At 35.6% G+C, this 26,942-nt stretch overlaps 3 protein-coding genes across 3 annotated transcripts; all 3 read left to right on the top strand.

The window, feature by feature from the left end:
* The first annotated feature begins 2,728 nt into the window (after positions 1-2,728).
* On the top strand, positions 2,729-10,786 carry LOC136815574 (DNA polymerase eta-like). The gene is made up of 9 exons (XM_067072028.1): positions 2,729-4,374; positions 4,561-4,806; positions 5,033-5,303; positions 5,522-5,625; positions 5,980-6,099; positions 6,522-6,645; positions 6,854-6,919; positions 8,931-9,097; positions 9,581-10,786. The coding sequence occupies exons 1-9, from the start codon at positions 4,229-4,231 to the stop codon at positions 10,497-10,499; spliced, it is 2,163 nt and encodes a 720-aa protein (XP_066928129.1). The 5' UTR covers positions 2,729-4,228; the 3' UTR covers positions 10,500-10,786.
* Positions 10,787-10,976: 190 nt separating this feature from the next.
* LOC136815573 (filamin-A-like) lies at positions 10,977-18,934 on the top strand. Its single transcript, XM_067072027.1, has 3 exons — positions 10,977-11,067; positions 13,619-14,110; positions 16,888-18,934. The coding sequence occupies exons 2-3, from the start codon at positions 13,774-13,776 to the stop codon at positions 18,744-18,746; spliced, it is 2,196 nt and encodes a 731-aa protein (XP_066928128.1). The 5' UTR covers positions 10,977-11,067; positions 13,619-13,773; the 3' UTR covers positions 18,747-18,934.
* Positions 18,935-23,913: 4,979 nt separating this feature from the next.
* LOC136815617 (testis-specific serine/threonine-protein kinase 3-like) lies at positions 23,914-25,666 on the top strand. Its single transcript, XM_067072071.1, has 2 exons — positions 23,914-24,631; positions 25,260-25,666. The coding sequence occupies exons 1-2, from the start codon at positions 23,914-23,916 to the stop codon at positions 25,664-25,666; spliced, it is 1,125 nt and encodes a 374-aa protein (XP_066928172.1).
* Positions 25,667-26,942: the final 1,276 nt, after the last annotated feature.

The following is a 26,942-nucleotide window of genomic DNA, read 5'->3' as shown; positions in this document are numbered from 1 at the left end:
GAATTTTTTACCTTTTTGGGCAAATTTCCGAGGTAATAGCAGTTGGGTGTTTAAGATAAAAACGACAATTATTGCTCTTTTTGACAGTTATTAATTGCCAAAAACTACGAAAAGGTTTTTCGGCATTTTAAAAGTGATTTTTTTCAATTTTTCGTTGCTTGATAACATAAAAAGTTCAAAAATAATATGTAAAAGATCCTGCATCGATGCCGAAACACAAGCAGAAAGAGAAAACAAAACCCCCGTTGTAAGTTTGCTTACATATCCAGGCGGTGTCAATCGAACTAATCGAACTTAATCGAACCCTATCGAACGATAGCTGTTCGATTACCGAACCCAATCGAACACCTATCGAACCGGGAAAACTTTCGTAAAGTTCGATGACTGTTCGATTATACGATTATAGTTCGATCGTAGTTTGATGAATAGACCTTTTTTTAAAGAGGCCACCCTGTTGAATAATTATGTACTCCAGCAGAAAAACAATGCATTAATTATTACAATATGCATGATACAGTAATTATGCATGGCTATATCATTGTTTTTCTGCTGGAGTACATAATTATTCAACAGGGTGGCCTCTTTAAAAAAAGGTCTATACGATTGAGGTTCGATTAAGATCGATTAAGATCGATGAAGTTCGATTGGTTCGATTAAATCGATTTATACCTTGCCGCCCAATTTGTTATTTATATTCCAAGGGCGTATTGGCAACCGCCCACGGGTCATTCTCGCGGGCCATCCTATATCTATACCATCGGATGGGACAGGCTGGAGCTTTTACAAGCTCTTTGGTCGTTTAATTTGTAAAAAAAAAATTTTAATCTTTATTACTTTCTTTAAAGAAAGAAGCATTCGGTGCCTGTGTTTTGATTAAACAACCTCGTAATTTTCTGAACGGTAAAGAAAAGTAGAATCAATCCGACACAACCATCGAACTTAAATCGAACGCATCGAACATCAATCGAACTTCATCGAACAAAGAAAACTCATCGAACTAAATCGAACTTATCAAGAAATTTTCGTGAAGTTCGATAGCTGTTCGATCGGGTTCGGTAATCGAACAGCTATCGTTCGATTTTGTTCGATAAAGTTTGATGGTTCGATAATGAAAATCGGTTCGATAGGGTTCGGTTGACACCGCCTGGACATATGATTCAATTTTGCTGATCTCCATTTCCAACAAAAATCAGTTAAAAAAAACAAAAGGCACAGTGCACCTACTAAGAGGGTGTCAAATACCATGTGTTCAATAATAAAATTAACTTTCTTTCCGCCGAAAATGGCAATTTTCATTTATTTATTTTTTTACTTTTCTGCTGATTTACCATTTCATCACTGAAAAAATTGCTGTTTTTGGCAATAAGAGCAATAATTGTCGTTTTTATCTTAAACACCCAACTGTATAGAAGGCTAGCTCTAAAGCTCTAAAACAGCATCTAATAACATGACAACCAGAATATGGTTTTTCAATGGGATTCAAAACTACCGTAACTTGGTCTAATGTTGACACCCCTCTTCTAATTTCGACACCTTTTTTATCAGCTGAAATTTAAAGAAAGGTTGTAACTGTCTTTCTTTGCTTAGTGGTCAGAGAGGAATAATCCTTTTTTAATCAGCGATTCAAGCTTTCATATTATTCCTTTTTCTAAAGAAGGGTGTCGGAATTAGACGAGTGATGTCGATATTAGACCAACTTACGGTATAAAGTGCACTTACAAACATAAATTTTCAGATCTAACAAAATTAATATATAATAACGGCACTGTCATCATTGACAATCAAACAAACGATATTCTGTCAAGAGCCTTGTAAACATTCCAGCAACTTCCATCGAAATGATCTGCCGTAGCTATTTCTACCATTTTAGCGCGCGGTCCAAGGATTGAGCCGCGAACCCTTGCAGAACCCCCACCAGCTCCCACCCGGGTGAAAAACTTTAATCTGTCAATCATATTCTCAAGCGAAAAGACGCGAAGCGATTTCTAGCTTTACGATAGTGTCGTGGATCATCAGTGAAATTCAATTATCATTATCCCTTTATTTTCATTTCTAGAACTTTTGCAAAAAAAATAGAAAATTTATATTTTTTACTGCTATATTCACATACTGTACTGAATTTGAAAGATCTTCTAGGCGTTTTTTTTGCAAACTTCAAAAAATATTTTAGCTTTAGCTTTAAGTGCTTGCATGCAGCATAGGGTACAAAGTCCAAACATGCATTTCCCATAATTTTTGTATGAAGAGTTAGGTCTATACTGTATAGCTCCACCTGTCTGGATCAAAATTTACCATCAATAGCTCTAACTTGTGACTATCTGACAAATCATGGGACGCAATTCGGTCACCATTTCAACAAACCTCCAAAGTCGAGTCAATGTGAACGACAAATTACCTTAAGGGAAGAAATTTTCGCGGGAACTAAATTTCGCGGTTTTCGCAGATTTTGCCTAAAACCGCGAAATTAAGTTCCCGCGAAATTTTACAAAATCGTCAATCCGCGAAATTAAATTCCCGCGAAATTAAATCTATTTCACGCATTCCCCCAAATTCGTACTATTTCAAGCCTTAAAACAGATTTTTTGCTTATTTAATAACGCTTTTGGCTAAAAATATCCTGCAACCGCGAAATTAAATTCCCGCGAATTTTTCAAAAATCGATGAACCGCGAAATTAAATTCCCACGAAAAAAATTAATTCGACCAACCGCGAAATTAAATTTGCGAAAATTTCTTCCCTTAAGGTATAAAAAAACACGATCAGTGAAAGTTATCGTGACATGTTATGACAGAAAGTATGATTGATAAACCTGGTGGAGTTATCAAAACAAATTTGTTTTCAAAGAGATTTAACAGTAAGTAAAAGTACAGGCCAGATATTAACAATCCCATGTTTCGACCAATCATCCCAAGTTAGAGCAGTTGGTGGAATCAGGTGCGTTCTTCCAGTGCAGAACTTGGTATTTCCGAATTTTTCCTCCAGTGCAGCCTTGCCATATTCTGCAAACTGGTCCATTATCCCGTATTTCAATACAGCTTTGCTTGACTAAACAAGAACAAACCAAAACATGATGGCCTCTACTTTTGCCAAGTGCAAAAGTCTGACTTTGAGAGAAGGTATTTCAAGCTGCAACTAAGGTCATGTGGGTTTCTTTTCATTTTCTGAAAGTACTCACAGTAAAGTATAAAAAAAATCCTTATTAACCCATGTGACGTTGATCGTATTTTCTATAATTTCTAGATATGATATAAAACTCACTTTTTGATAAATTTTTAAGCCTCAATCATTCAACCTTTGAGCATTTGATGAATTTTTGCCAGAAGCTGTTCATCTACTAACAAAGATCAAATGTTGAAAGTTTGAAGTCTTTCACTCAACCTGGCTTGGCTATAGAGGCTCTAAAAGAAGGTATTTTAAACTCAAAAGTGGGATGTTTTCCTCCATTATTATAGAGTTGCAACTAATGTTTGGAAACCTATTAATTGTCTCTGGTAGAGAAAGTTGCTTAGTTTCAGGAACAAAAATAAAACCTGTGTGGTCATTTTCTAAGCATTTTCTTTATAGTGCTATTTTTCGGGTTGGTGAGGCAAAAATAAGAACCTGGCTACACCAGAAAAAGTTTCAAAGTTTTGAAAATCATTGAAAAATACTGTTTTCCACCGCAATAATGAAATAAATCTCAATTTACAATCACTGTGTAAGCCTGCAATTGTCAGTATCTTTAAATTCCTTGTAAAGTGACTCGAGACTTTGTTAGTGCTTTTAGGTGGCCAAATAAAAATTTCTTGGTTGAGTAGACATCTGATTTTCAGTAGTCTGTCAGTATATGACGCTAAATGTAGGAAAAGCTTTGGGATCACTTCTAAACTGCTCACAGGGCTTATCAAAACTGAACTTAACTCTATGAAACAAAGAGATTAACGATGTAAGTGAATATTCAGATCCAGCTGTGAGAAGATTTCTTCATGTTTTAGGGCTGGATCCTTTTTATTTCAATACTATTCCAGGGCTATTGTTAGGATAACAGCAAATGTGCAAATTGTGTTGTTTAATGTTCAATATCCCAGCAAAAAAGGTATATAATGCAAAATCCAGTCTTTTGACTGTCTGAAATATGTGTGAGGGGAAGTGTTTAAAAAGTAGTAAAAGCTGATCTTTATTATTATATTTTTTATTGTTTTATCCAGAAAAAAGATCCTTCTGAAAACATTACACAATCAGTTTCGCAATGGCAGCCTCGTCGCCTTATAGCAAAAGGGTAGTGGCATTAGTAGATATGGATTGTTTCTATGTGCAAGTAGCTCAACGAAAAGAACCTTCTTTAAGGGGACAGCCTTCTGCTGTTGTTCAATACAACCTTTGGAAAGGTGGAGGGTATGTTTTTGTTTCTTTTTTTAATAAATTTGAAATTTTCTTGGGAATAATGTCTAGATAATAAAGATTCATCCCTATTAAAAGTCATTTTGGTTCGATACATAAATTACATTCCCATATTTTTCTAATTTTTAAAAGTATATTATACAATATTTTCTTTGTCTCATTATAATATTTTATTTTTAGCATCATTGCAGTAAGCTACGAGGCAAGGAAATTTGGTGTTACAAGACAAATGAGAGGTGATGAAGCAAAAAGGAAATGTCCAGATATCAAACTTTTCCAAGTTCCTGAAAGCCGAGGGAAAGCAGACCTCACCATGTTTCGAGATGCTGGTGCAGAAGTGATTGAGGTTTTGGCGCAATTCACTGATTGCTTAGAGCGAGCAAGTATTGATGAGGCTTACATGGATTTGACCAATGCTATTAACAGGTACTGTGAAATATGCAAACTCATTTCAGAATCACAGATTTCTTTGTACTGTTTTTTTTTTTAATTGCTCCATTCTTTTATTTTTGGTTTCATGAATGGTTGACTTAAATAATATCTGCTTGTTTGGAGGAGATTTAAGGCTGCCCTGTTTAACTGCTGCCCATAATCGAACTTTATTCACGTTTTTCATATATAACGAAGACATACAATTCTGCAACTTTTTCAGAGAGATACAAAACTACAGTGTGGAGGAAGTAGCTCTAAGTACATTCAAAGATACTCATCTTGTGGGTTATGATAACAAAAATATATCCAGTGAGCTAACAACAGACCAAGAGATTACAGATTGTGATCTGTATAAAACCTGGCTTGATTTGTTGCAGAGAGATGAAGATAGTTATCGAATGGCTATTGGAGCTGTCATTGCACACAGAATGAGGAAAGCTGTTCAAGAAAAGACTGGTTTCTCCTGCTCTGCTGGCGTTGGACCTAACAAGGTAATTCTAACTAAGATTGCTTTGAGAAAGGGAATCAAGATTTTAAAGTTAAATAGAAAACAAATGAATATATATAATATAATATATACTCCATCCCCATTATTTCATGCACCTTTCATGCCCTGCCCATGTCCAATTCATTTCCTCCTTTAAAATAAACATTTTTATGTATTCTTAACCCAAAAAAAGTTGTACTAAATTTCTTTGTTTATATTCAGATGCTGGCAAAGATAGTGGCTGGATTCCATAAGCCAAATCAACAGACCATGGTGGTCATGGACAATGTCCCAGAAATGTTTGATTCTACAAAAATGCGCAAAATGTAATGATGTAACTATCATGAGTTTTGCTCTTTGTATATTGATGTCGAATCTATGTTATGTTAGTGTAATAGTTGGTGGATACCAAATCTAGCAAATGTGGAAGGGATTTGTCCCAATTGACTGTCTCTGTCTCAGACAGTAGGCAAGAATCCACTTCTGAATGTACCAACTATGATCCAACAGGCTTCACATAGACCCGTGGTAGTTGTTTCATAATAAAGAATTTGGCCGCAAATGGGATGGTTGTAAGTTTGAACCAGATTCTTTGGTAGTCCTTCAACGGTTCTGGTGGCCGGTCAGAAGAAAAACTTGTAATTAATTTATCCTCAATTATTACCTTCTTTATGTTTAAGACGGAGTCTTGGAGGTAAGCTTGGACAGTTGCTGGAAGATAAATTTAAAGTGGAATTCATGTCACAACTTGTTCCTTTGTCGCTGCAAGAACTTCAAGCTGTTGTTGGTGTTAAAAACGGGTAATTTTGTGACTCTATCGTTATAATTGATTATTCGATATAATTGAAGACTTAGTCATTTTTCCATAAATTGGACGAGAGCCCGGTGCGGCCGGAAAAAAAGGTCGGAGGACCGATTTTTAGCTTTGGTTATATATTCTGTATAAGGATTCTATTTATAAAAGAAAAATATTTTTATTTAGGGCCTGTTCATATGTAGGCAGGCGGGTCCGGCTAGATGAGGTGGGATAAATTTTAGAACCTCACTTGATCTATTGTTGGCCATTTCATTCGTCAAAAACTGTGACGTGACGTTTGAAAATCCATCCCACCTCACCTAGCCAGGCCATCCCACCTCCATATAAACGGCCCCTTAATTTTCACTTTTTGCCCTTTGTAATATGTTCAATTACATGAAATTTTTTGGAAAATTTGTTTCTCAGAACCGTTGTACATGGACTGTGTCGTGGTATTGATCGTGAGCCTGTTCGTCCACGACAACTAGCTCAGTCAGTGGGTTGTAGTAAGAATTTCCGTGGAAAGATGACTCTCAGGACCCGAAACGATGTAAGTTTGAACTAATCTTCAAAAGAGATTATGATGTTCAGTAATCATTAAGCTAAATATAAGTCATTGGATGGATGTGTCAAAATAGCCTATCTGAAAGAAATCTTTGTTTTACATAAACTTACCGATGCATCAAGGTTGGAAAAGGATCTAACAAAATATTAAACTTCCATAGTTACAGGAAAGCTCTTTTTTGAACTTCTTACAGGTCCACAAATGGTTGACAAACTTATGTGAAGAAGTTCATGAACGACTGGAAAAAGAAAGATTGAATGTGAGTGATCAATACACGATTTTTAAAAGGTGGCCTCTCTAGTCGATATTCCTTTATAGTTAGTATCTTTGTTTTAATCTCGAGGGTATATTACACCTTCCCCAATTTTCCCGGTTTTTTTAGCTTTCGGATGTTCTTAATTAACTTTTGAGTTTTTTTAGCCTAAAATGTTCTTAACTATATTTTATTTTTACAATTTTGTGAGTATTTTTGTGCAAATCAATTAGAAATTAGGTGTTTTATAGTCCTCAAAGTATTGAAATGTTCTTGATGCTTATTCTAGATATTCTGGCCACCGAAGTCTTGTTTAAATAGTTTGTTCTTATAAAGATTATGCAGAGGACCCCTAGAGTTCTGGTTTTAGTCAACCAATTGAACTACCAAGTGTACCATGAATAAGTTACCCTCTTTAAAATGAAATTTTCCAGATTACATGACTTCTTAAGAAATCAAACCTCCATTCAACATTATTTAAAAGGAGAAATTTTAACTTTCCTTTTCTATGTTATAATCTTTTTTTGGGCCTACCTTCGGGTACCCCGGTGGAGATCCTATGAATTAGCCGTTGTCTGTTCGTCTGTCCGTTCGCCCGTCCGTTCGTCTGTTACCAGCTTTTCTCGAGATTGGCTCATTAGTCTTTTCTGATTTTTGGCATAAAGATGCAAAATGGCAATGGCTATAATGTGACGGAGCCCGATTTTCGAAAAAAAAAAATTTTCCGGCCGAAAATGCCGAAAATATGCCGGAAAAACTGTTTTTTTGGCATTTTCTCTACATTTTATCATTAGTTTTTTCTGATTTTTTGCTCAAAAATGCGTATTAACAATGCCCAAAACATGGCCGAGTCCGATTTTAGAGAAAAAAAATTTTCCGGCCGAAAATTCCGGAAACATGCCGGAAATCGCCGTTTTTCTAGATTTTCATTTGACTTTTTCCTCGTAATTTTTTTTTCATTGAAAACATTATTAATAGCAATGCCCACCATCAAGCATGTTTAAATTTTCAATAAAATTGACTTTTGAAGCCGGAACTATTTAAAAATCGCCGGAACAACCTATTTTCTCTGGAAAGACAGTATTTCTTGAATTTCTCGAGCTGTACTTTATATTTTTTTATGAAATTTTGCACACTGATGCAAAATGACAATACCTAAAAGGTGACGGAGCCCGATTTTCGAAAAACATTTTTTTCCGGCCGAAAATGCCGGAAATATGCCTGAAAAACCGGTTTTTTTGGCATTTTCTCGAGATTTTAACATTAGTTTTTTCTGATTTTTTGCTCAAAGATGCGTATTAACAATGCCCAAAACATGTCCGAGTCCGATTTTTGAGAAAACATTATTAATAGCAATGCCCACCATCAAGCATGTTTCAATTTTCAATAAAATTGCCAGAACTATTTAAAAATTGCCGGAACAACCTATTTTCGCCGGAAAGACAGTATTTCTTGAATTTCTCGAGTTGTGCTTTATATTTTTTATGAAATTTTGCACACTGATGCAAAATGACAATACCTAAAATGTGACGGAGCCCCATTTTCGAAAATCGGAAAACCGGTTTTTTGACATTTTCTCGAATTTTCATCTTTAGTTTTTTCTGATTTTTTGCAGAGAGATGCATATTCGCCATGCTCAAAACATAGCCAAGTTCGATTTTTGAGAAAAAGTTTTTTCTGGTGGAAAATGCCGGAAATCGCCTTTTTGCAGATTTTCATTGGACTTTTTCCTTACATTTCTATGTTTTTCACACAAAAACATTATTGATAACAATGCTCACCATCAAGCATGATTCAATTGTCAATAAAACTGATTTTTTTTCATTAGAACCATTCCCTCTCCCCCCCCATCAACAATCAATGATGAATTTTATTGCGTTATGCATTTTCGCTAAATGCTATATTTTCTGACTGATTTTTTTCATTTTTCTCCTTGCATTGTTATCTAACTTTCGTCATCAGGTAGGTCCATTCAGCATCTAGCTTGTTGATTGTAAAACTTCTTTTATTTTTTAAGAATGATCGTATTCCGACGTTATTTACCGTCGCTTGCACGTCAGAAGATAACGTCACGCAGTCGAGACGTTTCTTTGTCAACAAAATTGACTTGGAGAATTTAAGAGACGAAGCATTCAAAGCTTTGTGTGAACTCAATGCTTCGAATAACCCTTCTCGGCAGGAATGGTGAGTAATATAACATTATGTGATTTTAAGATGTAGAATGTAGAATGGTTAAACCGCTAACCCTTCTACGTTGAGAGTTGAGCTTGTAATCGAATTATCTTAGCTTTCGCAAAAGCAAAATTGGTGAAGTTGCGTTCGTTGGAAAGATTTGTTCAAATCTTTTCATTGTCCCAGCTTTTTAAATTACACCCTCAATACAATTTATGGTACCCGAAAGAAATCATTTAATCAATTTGTTTAGGCGTGTGAAAAGAGTTAAAGGACAAAAATCTTGAGTCCCTTATTCTATCATTTAAGGACTTAATAATCAAAATTTTCATAGAAGGATCCACATTCCTGAGGGACTTTTGGAAGGATTTAAGATGAGGAGACCCGTCTTAGAATTCAAGAACGTGGGAATGATGAAGAAGATCATTCTGATATTAATAGTAATTATTCTTTCAAGTCGTGAAACAAGAAAACCATGATTTTGTATATTTTTAGGACACCAGCTATCATCAATTTACATATTACAACTGGAAAGTTTATCCCGCTCAGTGGAAGTGGTAGCAAAGCCATCAATACCTTCATGCAGAATTCAGCAAACGCAGTTGATAAACACAAGTCCCCATGGGACACATTTCAAACGCAACAACCAAGACAATCAAAACCAAATTCATCCCTATTTTCCACACAAAAGACAAATAATAGTCAAATCTCAAACTACTTTTCACGTGGGAATCCTACTTTAGAGACTTCTTCAACCCTAACAAAACCACCGAACACCCAACATTCAAAATCTCCACCTAAACCCAAAGGCTTAAACTCCTATTTCTCTAGAAAAGACACCGATGAGTCTAAACCACTTACCACACAGCTTGATAGATCTCTAGAGGAATATCCAATTCCAGGACCAGATTTACATGAAAACTCAAACCGGGTGTCTTCAAAAACCTCTGACAAATTTAACATGTCAACCAGTCAATTCCATAACATGACCAAACCATCGACTTCAAAATTATCAACTCAAAAGGACACTACTTCTAGAACTGACCACGCTTCGACCATAGATAAATTACTGGGCAAACAACAGCACAACCTTAACAACAATTCTTCCAATACCAACGCAACGTCAGAAGATCTCATGATTTGTGATCGATGCGGTAAACGGCTTTTAGCTTGGGATCTTCCAGATCATATGGACTTTCATTTTGCCAAGGATCTCCAAGACTCTTTGAAAGAGAACTTTTTTAGTATGTGTGGCACTGGATCAAGCAAGGATGCAACCAATAAACGTAAACAGAATTCATCTCCTACTAAAAAGCCTTCGAAACGTTTAAAAGCTGGAGAATCAAGTAACAATTCAAGTAACCAGTTATCCAAATATTTCTCGCCTGTCAAAAAGAAACACAACGAACCTTAACAAAAACTTGTATTTTAGTACTGTTACCTTTGCGTTTTATAAGACAGTTATTATGTTTATACTGTCATATGTGCTTGATGCTTTCCCGGTGCTCTCGATTGATAGCTAAGTTCATTCGTTGTTCAAAGGCTACTGTAAAAACCGAAAAATATTTAATTCGTTATGTTGTTTTGTAAAGTTAAAACATTTTTTGTAGAATTTTATTTTATTTTTCAATTGTACATATTTAATACATATTTATAGGCATATGTTTTAAGCTCAAAAATGATAGTTAGTTAAAAAACACATACATTTAAGTTTCTCAGAGCAGAGTCTTCCCTGAAACTTAATAAAGTCTTGGATTGTGCCCTTAAATTTGGAAATTTAGAAACTTACCGGTTTTTCGGATTCTTTCTGGACTTTTCCAGGAGTTCCGGAAATATTGATGGCCAGCAGTAATCTTTCATTTACCGACTATTCTTATTACCGTTTAGATGTAAAGGAAATTAAAAAGTATGAATATTCTCTTAGCAGAAACGATTTGGTGCATCGAGGCTTAAATGAAGAAAAGAATATGTCTCGTAAAAAGGTATGTCAAATTCTATTTTTTTTCTATTCCTTAGATGCCGAGTTCTATACCCAACAAACAGCACGCTAGTACAAGGTTTGCAAAGAGGTCGCTAACCCTCTCTTTCATTTAATTTGATCTTATACTTTGGATATTCTTATTCAAATAGCCAAACCCTAATAAGCTTTGGTGAAAATATATATTGAAGAGCCTTTTATACCCTAAGAAACGTAATTGAACCAAGTGAATAAGTAATGTTTGAAGTAAGAGAGTCGACTCCCTATTATACCGTCGTTTTGAATAAGATTCCCATTCATGGACTAAGATTCTCCTGACTTTTCCAGGATTTTCCCACTATTTTATCCCAGGATAGCCGACATGATAGGTGCGGAAAATCTTGTGTTTAGTTATAAAATCGCCTAACTTTCTGAAGCTCATTTTTCAACTACCCAGAGTCCAGGTCTTTTTTCCGATAGAAAAGTAGCAGAGGAATCTTAGTACGGGAATGGCGGGATCTTATGCAAAAAGACAGTATTTGCGTCAGGCATGGATAATCAAATGCTTAGGTAGAGCGCCCGCCATACATACACTCAGCTCCCAGTTACTTGTAATCAGTCTGTTCCTCAAAGAATCCTGCATTATAACACGCATGCGTAGTTTGTCGTTCTTTAAACAATATGTAGTTGATTCCCGTGATAAACAAAGAGGAATGAATTCATAGGGGTGGACAAACTAACCGGGTCGGGATTGTGGAGGGCGATATTTGTCGTTTTTTATGAACTTGTCGTGTTAACGAACCCCCAACTATCGGGTTGTTAAGCGACTGAGCTACCTGTCTCCGCACTGAACAATACTCGGATAATTGTAAGAAAAGTATATTTTATTCTAAAATGAACACTAGGATGTAAAGCAAAGCAAGGAAGTATTAAGTCCCTGAATAATTTTAATATTTCCTTAGTATATCCTTAAAACTTTTTCAAGAAAAAAAACATTTTTCTGATATCTATTTGCAAATTAATTTGTCTACATTCGAAGTGGTATTATCTAATGTGGTGAGAGCAAGATAAACTGTATTCTCGTGAGTACATCGTTAGAAATTATATGTCAAATTCTTGTGTTTTAGACGTGAAAAAATGTTTTATCGTTCTCTCTCTCCCTCTTTTTCTAAATTCTCATGTGTATCTTGATCGTATGCATTTGGTGATATGATGCATTTTTGTACTACTATATATTTAGTGACTGTCATTTTTTGTTTAGTAACATTTTGACGGTTGTCGGTATGAATAAAATTTCTTCATTTTACGTCTATTTCGACCTACTTCAAAAGTTTTATATATTGAAAATGTTTTTCGCTTGTTTACTAGTTTTAAAGTTGGTTGATATGGTATAGTCATGACAATTTTCTTTGCAAGTGATCTGAAATTTTGTTCAGCGCATAGTGACTGGAATATTCTTTTTTTGCGTCTCTTTGATGTCGTCTTAACAATCATTATAATTTATGTTTGTATTTTTCTTCCATAAGATTTTTCAAAAATTTGGTTGTCTTTTGCAAAGGGTGTGAGCGAAATTTTTGTTTTATCTGTAAAATGTAAAATGGTATAAGGATGGTTACCATTCTGCATTTGTTGCATCGTGGAGCTTTGTATAACATGCGCTTTTTTATAAGAAATCGCGAGACTCGATTCTTTTGCTAAAGATTTCAGAAATGGCTGAATTTAAGTTCCTTTTCAACCAATCAAAATAGAGTAAGAACGTGCAGACTAATTTAAGAGCATACAGCATAAACCTGGAAATCAAGAGAAATAAAAACAGTTCTTATAAAAAAGCATGTATTGGCCCTCTATTAATGTTTAGACACATCTTTCCCTACTGGTAATTCCACTACTTTGCAGAAATTGATGTACTTCATTCTTACTGCAAAGTCTCACTTTCAAAGTGGAAAAACAAATACTCCGATCCAATGAAAGCTTCTTTCACGGGGAATATTTTGTCTTGTCAGTGACCCCAATGAATTTCAATGAGGTATAGTCACAACTAAGGGTGCAGTCATTTTTGAGGATATGTATGTATACAATTTGCAAACATTAACAATTTTTTTTTACTTGACCTCAAAATGTTGATCCAGATTCTTAAAATGAAAGAATTCCATTGTGAATGCTCATTAAAGGCCCCTCCTCCTAATGAGTTTTGAGGTACTATTTCATCGTTACTTTTCCTAGTCTAAATTTAACTTTGATTTTCTTTTACTTCCGTTTGGATGTTTAAGTGTTTTGCTTTTCCGCTTCCTATCTATCTGAGTTCATTATATTGAAAGCTGTTCAATTTAAATGGACCAGATTAATTAATTTCATAAGAAATCACAGCAAGGTACAATTATCAAAGTTTTGGTAGTCGCAACCAGCCCATTTATATCAAATAGTCCCTCAAGGAATGAAATTTAATTACATTCAAAATACCTCTGATTCAAAATTGTACAAAAATCGCCTTTGAAGCGGATTAACATTCTTTTGTTTTTGATATTTCTCTCAGTTTATTGTATATTATATATACCTCAATCCATCCTATTCAGCAGATTGTCAAATACAATAAATCGTCTTGGATTGGAAATAGCATTTGAGCCGATTAATCAATACTAAAAGCAATTGATTTTTGGTAGACAATAGCGATTACTGTATTGTGCATGGTAACAGAGAGAGGAATTTATACTGTGGTAACTACGGGATTGACATGTTTTCAGTTGTATTTTGCCTTCATAAGGTTGATGGTAATGATCAACGTTACCCGGCCTACGGTTTTGATGAATCAAATAAATCGAACTATATTGTTATGGAGGATCAAGCACTCATCAAATGGTCGAATTCGTATCTACAAAAACGAGGTTTGAAAATCAGGACTTTGGATCAGTTAGAAGATGGTACATTTTTGCTAACCATTTTGGAAGAAATTTCTGGTGACAAACCGCGTCAAATTACCTCACCTTCTAAAAACTCACATCCGCCAAGCTTTGTACGTCGTAACTGGGCTACCATTTTGAATACCCTTGGATTAGATGACCATTTAATCGGTAAGGTTTTATAAATCTTAAGATTCCATTTTTATTTTCATTGGTTTTTTTATTATGAGATCTTATCCTTGATCCTACATTAAAAGATTGTTGATCAATTATATAAAAAATATAAATTTAATACCATTTAACATCAGGGTTCAAAATGTAGGTATGTAAAACCAATGTTTTTCTTATGTGGGTTTGAATTAGTGTTTCTCGTGCGTAGATCTGAATATTTTCATGGATGGTCATATATTTTCCTTTGGTTCTCCTTTATCCTCTTAGTGGCTTGGTTAGATATAGATGTGAAGTAGGTTCACAGATATTTCAAGCTTAAAGCCTAGGAACTTCAATTAGGAGTCGAGATAGTATAAAGGAACCTGTTTTATTAAAACATAGGATGGAGTTGAACAGGTTTTGACTACTGTTTTTTAACATCTTCATCTTTTGACAAAGGTTTTCAGTCATTTTTCTCTTCTAGTAAAGTTAGCCTTTCATTTTTTCTATCTTCTCGTTTTCACTATAATTTTTTTCAGTAACAAGTAGGGTAGAAAATTAGACCATCCATTCACCTTTCCTTTTATATCATATTTTATGGTACATCTTGGATAAACACTAGCTTCTGTTCATGTCTTCAACATTTTTCTAATTTATTGAAGAGTTCTGATGATATGCTCTGCTCTGTCGTGGTGGTTTGTGATTAAAAATGCGAACATTGCTTGCAATGAGGAGTCTTATGAGGTTTAAATTACCTAAGTCATTATTGATATCAGCATTTTCTTTCTCTTATAGATTTAAGTTAACTCGTGATTCTTTACGTTTTCAATAGGAGTAAGATTCTTAAATATACCTTAAATATGTATTCCATGACATCATGTGCCCACTAAGTATCGATAGAAAGACCGACACAATCAAACAAATAATTTGAGCATTCAGAGAGGATTATCTGTTCGGGTAGTTTAGTCCGGTAGAATCAGGTAGAAATACATAGTATGTGTATGAAATTGGCAACGTAAAGTTAACGGTTGAGTATGAAAGCTTAATGAAATGTCTGTCAAAATGTAATAAAATCGCTTATGACTTTCAAAATGGTCTAGTATGTCAGAGTCGGCTTGAGAACTTTGGTTCAGATAAGATATCGCATCGGAAACGGCATCAAACTGCACCTGCCTTGTTGTGCCAATTCTACTTCTACAAGAGATTCTGGAAATTTCTTACCTAGATCTGCCTAGGTTTTTCCCTATTCTCCTAATACTGTATGTAAAGAATAAAGTTAGGAAAACTTTTTCATTCACGTTGACACAGAAGTAATCCGACCCCCTATGTTTCGTAAATGAGGTGACGGGCCGTCTTTCGAACATAGAAATCCTCACCATTTCTCACAAAAAGGTTTTTTGAACAGAGAGGAGATCAAGAGAAAGAAATATGAAATCGAAAATAATAGAGATTACAATGTAAATTATTTATAAACACACAGAGATTTGAATCGGGGCCCAAGGTTGTACAACTTCTTTTCTCTACTCTACTAAAATCCTGTGTTCAGTTTCCTTCATAATCATAACAACGAATTTATAAGATTTCTTTTCAAAATAATGTTCGACAAAAAAATTCAAAACATATTGTGAAAATAGAAAAAAAGAGGAAAGCAATTTTGATTTTGTTTCTTCAGTCAGTTCTATTGAGTTTGGTCAAGATACCGGCAGCACGTCATCGCGTTTTGATACAATTATATAAAGTGTGACAGATTTCAGTTTACATTGTACCTATTTTTTTACTTTTTTTTCAGGGGAGAAATCCCTTATTTATCCTCGATTAGGATTAGCTTCGGAGAGTCTGAGACCTCTCTTGACTGGTAAGCACATCTCTGTGGATCGGTCTAAATTTAAAATGATGGGTGGTTGAAGACGTAAATTTCTGAGACTTTTCAGTGAAAATGGAAATTTTACTAAGTCAAAGTTCTGCTTTCAGATTATCGAACTTGTTTGCCACCCTTGTAACACAGACACTATTTTTGTTGAGAGTAAAGTATATTTGATAATAGCAATCCAATATGATAGTGCTTTTGTCAATCTCTTTCATTCGGAGAAAGCTGATCTTGATCCATTTAGTGGTACTTTTTTAAGCCCCTTCCTTATCTGGGAAGGATCAAATCATACTTACTTTACTCCTTTATAAGTTTGGTAATCTCTGTGAGAATGTCTGTATATAAAAGGCTACAGTATATGACTCTTATTTTGTGGTCAACGAGTGGTAGATAATATGTTCTCAATTTTCCGTATGCAATCCATCTTTACACCATCCAGTACTTTACACCACTTTTTCGATATGCATTCTTAACGCTGAAAAAGTATAGCTGCAAACATATATTTCTATAATGTATTGATTATCGAAATTTGTCTCTTAAAAAAAATCAGGGGACGTCTTTAAAAACAAGACGAAATCTAAGAAGTACCTCACAAATTTGCTAAAAATCCATGGGGCTTTCCAAAATTCGACAAAAATCAAAAATGATTGACCTTCCAAAAGTGACCGCCTCGACTTGTATAGAAAATGTTCCTGGAATAGTGAATTGTCTAAACTAAATAGAAAGTACCTAGGAGTGAGTACGAGCTGGATTTTTTCCATTATTAAACATTTAGGAAAAATAGTATCATTAAGTTTATGTTTTTTACGTACATTGATACTTTTGAATTTACAGCATATGTATCTCAACGTTTAACAGGGAAATCCAGTTAGGTAACTTTATAGCATTCAGTATTTAGTTTTACAATTTCATTCTATTTTTTCATTCACAGATAAAGTCCAACAAAACAATGCACGATTCGTCAAAGAGATCTTGTGGAGAATCATTCTACAAAATCAGATTCCAACGAACAAACAGAATGGAAAGCCGTTGCATCAACTAGAAATGAAAGATTTTAACGAAGAATCAAGTCTGTTGTTAGGGTGGGTTAACCGGCGTTTACCAACAGGTGTCAGCGCCCGTAATTGGACCACAGACTGGACGGATGGTCTACTATTATGCCACCTGATTAACGCCATTCGCCCGGGCGTAATACCTGCTGACCGAATTAATCAAAATGTACAGGAGGTACGCATCCGAGCAGCTTTTGAAGGCGCAGAAAATCAACTTGGAGTACCGGATTTGATCCTACCCGATGAGCTCGTTAAAGGGCAGTTGAAACAAGAAGTCCTTGTTACTTATATAGCTTTCCTACGCGATGTCGCCGGTACAGAATCACCCGCTCCAAAGATGGCTTCAGATTCAGATCTCATTGATGCTCAACAAGATGCTGAGCCAGGTATCCCGTATCAATTTAATACAGTAGTCGCTTTCGGATCCGGATTACGTTGGGGACAAGTTGGGAAACCGTGTGAATTCGTGTTACGCGTACAACCGGGCGCCCAGTTGTCAGATCTCTACGTTTACATCGATTGTAAACCTTATGATAGGAAGTCGACCCGTTTTCGCCCTGAATTACAGATTAAACCTCTCGATGGGCGTAGCAATATGGTGCGATACACTCCCACACGCCCTGGTATTTACACTGTTAGTATTTTCTATAAGAATGAACATATCTTGAATAGCCCTTTCAGAGTTCGAATTAAAGAGATGATGCTTGTGGATTATGCGACCTTGATTGAAGAATTTCATATCAATTCTGATTTTGAAGAAGTTCGAATTGCTGAGAAATTGAATGAATTTAATAATAACTATATTGAAGAGAGTTTGAATACTTCGGTTGAGGGAAAAGGAGTTTCCCTTCCAATCAATGGCTTTAAAAAGGATATCGAAAATTCGTACGATAGTCACCACGATAGCGCTTTCGTTGACGACGACTCTCTCCGATCCCTTTCAGTGTCGTCTGATGGCGAATTGTTATCGTCAGTAAACGAGAACGACGATATGATTGTCGTACCACCGGAAAGTCTTCCCAGTAAACAGACCAAAACAAATGTCAAAAATTTTAAGATTTTTGGCAGAGGATTGCATCATGGCGAAGTGGGCTGCTTATCCAAGTTTCATGTTCACACACCGACCTATTTTGATGGATCGAACGGTAAAATGCAAGGTCCTCTTTGTGTCAGTATCACCTGCCCGGCAATGTCAATACCTGTACCGTTTGTCCGTACGAATTTCTCGCCAGAAATGCTGGAACACCAAGTTGTATACGTGCCGACCGAGCCAGGAATTTACGAAGTATCCGTTAAATGGGGTCATTTTCCGATATGTGGGAGTCCCTTCCGATTATCCGTTTCGGAATGCGTTCAAAGGTCGACCTTTTTTACGTTACCCGAACAAAATCGATTACCGTTATTTCGAAATTCAGAAAAGCTTGACATTTTCTTGTATTATAGTGCAAGTTGTGCTGAAGTCTCCCAACACCAACGTAAAAACGTTTTAGAGAAACTTTTACGTGTTAAAAGTCCGAATAATGTTGTATACTGTGTCCCTGTTGATATTGAACTTACATGGAGCGAGAGACGAGTATTGCTCGAAAAAGCGAACTTTAAAAAACTTCCGTTTGCTTTTGTGAATGATGAGTTTTTAGGTTGCTATGACAAACTGGTGAATTTGAACAATGCTAACTCATTGACACGGGCTATCTCTGAAATGATTACAAAACTTCGTCATAAAATAAGGACGACTTAATTGCTACCGAATTCCTATTTTGTAATGTTCTAATTGTAAACAATTAACTGGCATCAAATGAATGAACTTTTTAATTATCTCACTTAGTAACTGTACTTAGGTTAGTTTTTGGGGTCAATTTATCAATTTTGTAGATAAGGTAATAATTGTCCATCGAATTTCATAATACTAATATTTTTGGATTTCAATCGATTGATTTCATGTTTTATTTTTAAAGAGTTCAGTCAGAAATTAGTAATTGAGTTGTGTGACCAGTTGTGATAAAAGTATTATTTCTCAAAAAGGATTGAAGCTTGCAGCGCAAAAAACACCAACAAAAAATTTCTGAAAAATCTCCGCAGCACTATTTATCTTATACACGTTCTTTTACAAGAACATCAAAAATATTTGAAGCTTTCGGATGTTCTTGACTTTTTGAGTTTTAAGCCTAAAAATGTTCCTAACATGCTCTTATTTTGACCACACTTTGTGAATATTTTTTACCATTTTCCGAAGAAATACAATGTTTTTGCGTCCACAAAGCCTTAAATGTTCTTAACTTGTTCATAACATTTTGGCCAGCGAAGCCTTTTGCTTTTATATAGTTTGTTCTTATAAAAAAACGTGTAGTCTGATTGGTGCAAGAATGAACTTTTTGTTGGAGGATGAGCAGAAGCCTATTTATGTTACAGTCAAATGATTATTGTCATGGTATGCACTTAATCCTTTCAAGAGTCGTCCATTGGTAAGTGTCACAAGATGATGTTTGCCAAGGCATGTTTTAGGCAGTAGCGGCCTGGCTTAATTTTCTTGGTGGTGCAAACTATGAAATTGGCGCCCCTGGTATTTTTGTCCTCGTTTGCGCCCTCTACCATTAAGTGAAAATATTAAACTGTAAGAGTAGTGACTGGTTGAAAGTAACGCTCGGAATCTCTGAGTTAACAAACTTTTATTTATACGAAGGTGGTGTAATGATAACTTGATATCTATTTCCTTGTTATTTCCTGGTCTTACTTTACTCTCGATTAAAGATCAATGGCTGAAAGAGGCCCCAAAAATTCGAAAGTTGGCAGGATTCTTTGTAATTTTGGCGCCGCAGGCAAAAAATTTGGTGTAAGAAAGGTCAAATAGCTTAAAAGATATTCTAAAAAGGAGAAAGTTAGTCCGCATAAGACCACAAAAACCACAGCGAGCAGTTTCGATCAATCTCTCATTTGGGGATGAGCATCCTCTTTAACCCCTGGTGGATACACAACACTTCTCTTGCTTTGAATTTTCGCAATTCAATGTTGATAGTAGGTTTGAAAAAATTCTTAAAATAAAACGAAAGCGCCGCAGGCGAAAAAAAATTTACATTGCACTTATAGAAGGCGTTAAAAACGTGTCAAAGGGCGCCAAATCGCCCAACCAAACATCAAAAAAATTTTGGCGCCCCCTTGAAAAGCTTTTTTGGCGCCCCTCTCAAGTCTTTCTGGGTGGTGCACTGCACACCCTGCACCCCCTGCCAGGCCGCCACTGGTTTTAGGGAAATATTTATGGCATGTGGTGATCAAAAACGATCTGAAATGTTTGGTTGTTTTATCTTTGAAATTCTGGCTGAATCGATGATATATTTGGTTTTCAGACTTTAAAAAATATATAAATTCTTATATATTACTTGAAATATTCCAATTTAAGTGATTCTTAAATTATCTTTAAATTATTTTTTGTGTTAATTGATGGTCAAAATAGATCAAGTATTGTTCCAAACGTGTAGAAATAGAGGAAGGAAACAAAAAACTGATAATTTTACATTTCAAAAGACCCTAAAATGGTTAGGACCTCGGTATGATTTTTAGAAGAAATTTGTTGACGAAAATTATTCTAATGGGAAAATACTTGCTGAAATCTCATCCCGTAATTGAAAAATCCACTAAACCTAAATTTTCACTGGGAAGGTTTCTTTGATTTTAATATCCTCTTACTGGATTCTAAGCTGTAATCGATTGAATGCAAAATCCAGACTCTATAAAACAATTGATTTTCCATTACTTACTTTATGTCAATTTGCTACCGGCCAAAATATTGTCACCGGGGCATTGAGACTAGAGTGTTATTTGGAACTCTGGGAACTTAGTCTGAATCGCATAGACCTCTACAAAACCCCATGTAGTATAGGGAGCACGAATCCGTTAGTGGATACCAGCAGCCTACTGGGAACTGGGAGTGGGAAGCAATAAAAATCAACATAAATGACATATATCTGCCAAATAGCTTTTTGAATGACCCCTAAATATAGACTATTGTAAAACGGTTTGTTGCAAATCAAAATAAAAGCTGCATTATGAAACTTGACCTTCATGAGAGGGGAACATTTGATGATATAAAAGGGAATCGATTTTTTTAATCTCTCTCAAGAGCTTTCATCATAATGTATCAATCCTTTTCATAACACAGATCATTGACTTTCATTCATAGATTATATCAAAACTCTAGTTTCGAATTTACAAAAATTATCTTTCTTTCGCTTTTTCTATCATTTTGGTATAACATAGATACATCTTGAGTCAATATTTTGATCTGCTTTATAAAATTTATTACGTTGGGTACGATATGATGACTGCTCTCTTCATAAGACTCGCGTTATCTTGAATGTGTAGGTACTTAGTCAAATTTTAGTATTATCAATTTATGAATTGAAATAATTGAGTACTTTTTTTGATTGACGACGAATTTAGGACAAAACTTACGTGGGATTCCTTTGAAATCTTTTGCTTTTTTGAAGGATTCCAACCTCTTTCTCTGTGTATCATCAGTTTTTTTATTGCTTACTGATAGCGCTAGATGATACCCTGACATTGTCTGTTATTCTTTGGCGTCAATCAGTAACGTAAATAAAGCCTAAAATACACGAGGACGAGGCTGGTAGGATTCTAAATGGAAATTTCACAATTAAATGGTACTACAGTGGAGTTTTCATAACTCGAACACGCACGAGCAACACAAATTCTTTCAGTTACAGAGTTACAGAGTAATGTTTATTTTAAGGCATTATTAGCTGAAGGGACCATAAAACTTGTTCGAGTTCAGAAGACATTCGAGTTATAGGGAGGGGGGGCGTACAGGTTTGACGGTGTGACGGTATTAACCCTTTTTTCTGTCGGTGTTTCCGTGTTTGAGAAAAAAGTGACGTTATTTCGGTGTCAAACATGCCATGCGGTGACAAAATAGAAGATTTTACCAAATTTCGCTGTCGGTGTTGACGGTAATCCAAGAAATATGCGTCGGTATTTCGGTGTCTACGACCCCCGTACGCCCCCCCTCAGTTATAGAGGTTCTAGTTAAAAAGGGAACTCAGTTGTATCGATGTCATTGCAAAATTGACTAGGAGATTCGCATGGTGATTAGACAAGAAAAATATAATCTATTGCTTAGACTTTGACCTATTTTCAACGAACGCAATTCTAAATCGTTATCATGTTTGCATGGTGGAAAGGTATGTCACCCAAAAGAATGTATTCAACCTCTGAAATACCATGACGTTGTCATTAGTTATGTTTATTTTTCGTCATCAGTTTTGTATGGTATGTCGTGTTATGTTGATCAACGGAACATGTTATTTCCAAAGATTTTTTTTGCGTCATTCTAATCTTTCTGATAATCTACTGGACCGCACGATGAAATATGTATTTTTTTTCAACAATGTCTTCTTATCTTTATTTAGTAGCAGAACACTGAGATCATCTCGGAAATGTTTGAATTGCGAGATCTGTGTATGTTTTGTGTGTGTAAATGTTGAATTTATGAAACACGATCACAGCTTTCGTAGATATTATTTGGTGACAGTGAGACATAGTAACGATTCTGTTTCATGCTGTTACCCGGCTGTTTTCGTATCAGTAGTATTTCGTTAAGTTGGAAGGTCAATGGAATCTTTCTGAACGATCGAAGGTTTTCAAACTTCTCCTCTGTTGTATTTGTCGGTAAACATACCCGATATCTAACGGGAAAATTCATTGCCGTACGCTACGTTATACGTGAGACACACTCTGGCATATTGTACTGTAGTACACGAGCGAGTGATTGATTGAATGTGTTTAGGACGGATAGAAACGTTCTTACTACATCCATGTCTCAGTGACACTGGTGGAAATTATTCAGCCTAGTGTATTTTTTAAATTAAACTATGGAACAAGTATTCATGCATATACATCTGTATTTTTTCGCTGCTCTCTGGACAATTTCTGATTTATCTTTTTCATTGATTTGGCAAGGCAGCGTTTATAATACAGACCCTCCTGTGTGTTTTCATAACCTGTCGATACTGTGCTCATTTCGTCGTAAAACAAATCATAACGATGCACGCTAATGCATACACGTGACGTCTACTACCATTTAGCCCACTTGGTGAAATGAAACATGCCATACTTGGAAAGCAAGGCCTCCACCTGTAATCAATTAGTATTGCATTCCAAAAGTTTCACAAACATACTTTCATAACAACAGAAACTAAGTTGAACGTGACAACCATGAGGCAACCCTACTATTATATGCTGACAAAAGCTTGTTTTACGTTGCTTAATTGCCAAGGATGACGGAGTTAATTAACAACGATGGATGTAATTAATGGTTTTACGAGCTCATACTGATAATGAGGGAAAAACTAAACGGTTTATTGTAATCAGAAAGATTTTTAGTTCAGTTTGTATTGATTGAAGGTTTTTTTCTTTAAGTTTGACATGGTGGTCACATTGGATAAGAAGATTCTTATTTCTTTAAGGTTATATTTTTGTATTCAGAGGTACTCAATTCCTGTGTAACTGAACAAAAAACGGTTCAAAATAGCTGTTCTATCTTTTCCTAAGCTTAAGATTGAAAATTACTACCATTTGAACCATTGGTGGGCAAATTTGCTTCTTTGTTTCCACTGGGATTCTACGAAAATTAAAATTCATCCCAAGTGAAAGTGGGTTCAGTGGGTTAAACCATGATGGTTATTGACAGCCATCCGAGCAAGTGTGTGGTATTTGGCTTGAAGGCGGTCGCGAGCTAGATTGAGAGTGGTGCACGCGGGAGAGTAGATGAGGGTCCCCCGTGGGAGGGGGGAGAGTGGATATGAGGACGCGCGAATTTTCGAATGTTTACGAAAAGTGCATTGCAATGTCTTCATAAAATCTTTATTTTTGTTTAGAAATTCGAAAGAGGAAAAATGGTAGCTGCAACCAGAGGTGAAAATTGCAGTGGAGGTGGCTCCACCATGAATATTTTCAAAAAACTTTTTAATGGAATAACTGCATTGAAAAGTGGAATTCGTAATCGAAAAAATGATGGACCTATGCTTAGTGGGATCTCTGGATTTGACTCAGATAGTGATGATGATTGTGAAAATGAGTTTGTTTACACAGATCGTAGGGAGGAAATGATGCTTTTGGATGCCAAATTTGGATCGAATGAAACTCACTTGCCTATTATTCAACAACATTTACAGCCACGAAATAATCAATTAGACTATCTTGGCCATGGTGGTTTTAGTATTGTTAAAAAATGCTGGTCAGAGAAACACGAAACCGATGTAGCTATCAAGATTATTTTAATGGACAAGGAAAATAATAACTTATATTTGCAGAAATATTTACCGCGGGAACTTGAAATTTGGGGTGAGATATCAAAGTTTCAGAACCAAAATATATTGAGAATGATAGAAAATTTTACTGGGACTGGATTCACGTATGTTGTTATGGACGTAGTAGATAATGGTGATCTATCAACTCTAATGAAATTTGGAGCCTTGACTGAACATAAATCTAGATCTATATTTCGAGGACTTTTTGAAGCTGTTCATTTTCTGCATAAATTGGGAATCGCTCACCGTGATATAAAACCTGAAAATTTACTTCTGACCAAAAGAAATGAAGTTAAATTAGCAGGTAATTGTTTTCTTATTGCCTTCTTGGTCTCGATCGATGTCTTTTAGGACTGTTATAGTCTACATTCATTTTTATGTGATGTTGGAGGAAAAAACTTTTCCCGGATGGGAACTTTTTTAATTTTTGCGTCCAACCTTTCTCATGTTCTCACTTTTTTACCAGATGAAGTGCTAATTCTAAAATTTCTTGTTCACGGAAAATAATGTGATACACTTCTCTCGACCAATAACAGAGGAAAATGGGTACTAAGGTTCAAGTCATTAACAGGATCTATTTCATTAATTGATTAATTTTAGTGAGTTAACTCGCATAGTGCTCTTTCATCCAATTCTGACGCCATGTCGTGACAAGGGTTGTTTTGGAAAGACACAGGGGTGTTGTACTCAAAATCTGTCACAAGAATAAGTCCCATACCATAGTAAAGTTTCTTTCTACTATTACATCTCTCACATCATTATGAGGATATCGTCCATTCACATTAGGTATAGATTAGATATATTTAAGCCCCTTTGAATAGCTATTTTGATGGGCCCTTCCTGAAGGGTTGGGAATCACAGACCTAAATATACATTGAAACAATTGCGAGACATGATGAATTTAGCTTCAGATGATTTTGTTTTCATTTAAGATTTTACCTTCGTAACCAAAGACAATCCTGTCTCATCGGAGCGTTGTGGAACGCCCGGATTCCTGGCCCCGGAACAACGGGATTGCGGATACTACGATCCCTTCAAGTCAGATATGTGGCAAGTCGGGTTGACATTATATTACATGTTCTTTGGTGACATGCCTTTCACATCAAGCCGTAAGAAACATTTAATAGATGAAATAGCATCATGCAGGAATAAATATCGAAACGTTCCGATGCCGACTGGTAGAATGTTATCGAAAGATGCCAAAGACCTTGTAGCGGGAATGTTACAACTTGAAATTGATAATCGTTGGAATATACAGCATGTGAAAGCGAGTTATTGGTTAAATCCTACTGAAAGGAATTTGGTGAATAGAACCCCGGTAAACGATAGTGATGATTAATTATCATGTGTCTTTGACTTGAAAAAAGTGATGTACAGTACATGATAATGCATCTTACCTCAAAGTCATCCAACATTACATCACGGACTCATCAGTTGATTGTTTGCAGATGACGTTTGACTAATTTAAATACTACATTGGTTGTAAGTGACCAATCAGCTGATACTATGTTGGACTTGGATCGAAACCTGGTTCGAAAATCAATCCTTAAAAGAGCTGCTGTAAGATTTCGAACACTTTAAACAAGGTTTTCAAATTTTTTGATAATTGTAATTCTTTGGAGCACGAGTATTAGTGTTTTTAAATCGCTCCCTTCCAAAAAGGCTCGATTCCTTTTTTTGGCCTTTTTCAAACTGGAACCCAGTCCCTTTGTTCGTTTTTTTATGATTCTGATAGCACCCACGAATTGTTGTATCGCGTCCATGAGCAAAATAAAAAATGATTCAAGTGGCTCTAGGTACGAAATTTTGCGTTTTTCTAACCCTTTGAGAGATCTTCAATCGCTGCTTGTTGTTTTTTTCGGTTGGATTGTATTTATTGGTAATATTTATTTAGTTAAAAGCTTTTTTACTTTTACTTTAGATATTGTAGATAGTTAAAAATACAAAAATTTTGAGATGGTTATTCACGATTTTAATTTAACAATTATTATTTTAACTGCAATTTATATAGTGAATTAAGTTTGATGGAAAAAGTGTTCAAATTATTAGACTCATAGTATACTATTAGAAGCAATATCTTTAGTATCACTTTTTGCTACACTAATATGGGTCTCGTCGATTTTGCTCAACTCTTAACGTAGACGGTTTCGTACGACTGAAAAAAGAGATTATTTTAATGCACAGTGTGTGTGTCGAGAGTGTTGTATTGGATTTTTCTGTAAATTTTCCAAACCTCATTCGAGAACTTTTATGAGGTCTTTATGGGTACCCCGAGCTTACACTTTTAATTAACTTCTTAAGGGGGTGTTTAGGAGTGTTTTGAAAAGCAAAAGAAAATATAATAGCCCGAATCCGACGTTTAGACCCTTCGATGAATCGCAGCTTCACGGTAAGAAATACTCACTCGATGTCATACTATCATCACGCAAATTGTTTTTGAGAAGCACCTAAGAACCTACCACATCATCATATCCCGCCCGACACCATCCCCCTTCCCGCGCTTTTTTTCCGCACCTCCCCTCCCCATCATCCGATCTCTGCGAATTTGCCGGTATCGATGTTTCCCAAAATGCCCTAGACATTTGCATTGCAATGGCTACCATTTTGAGTATGGT

This window comes from Clytia hemisphaerica, unplaced genomic scaffold, assembly GCF_902728285.1.
Source record: "Clytia hemisphaerica strain Z4C2 unplaced genomic scaffold, Clytia hemisphaerica genome assembly, whole genome shotgun sequence".
NCBI classification, from domain to species: domain Eukaryota; kingdom Metazoa; phylum Cnidaria; class Hydrozoa; order Leptothecata; family Clytiidae; genus Clytia; species Clytia hemisphaerica.
The sequence above is the reverse complement of the archived record's forward strand: the minus strand, read 5'-3'. Positions and strand labels throughout refer to the sequence as shown.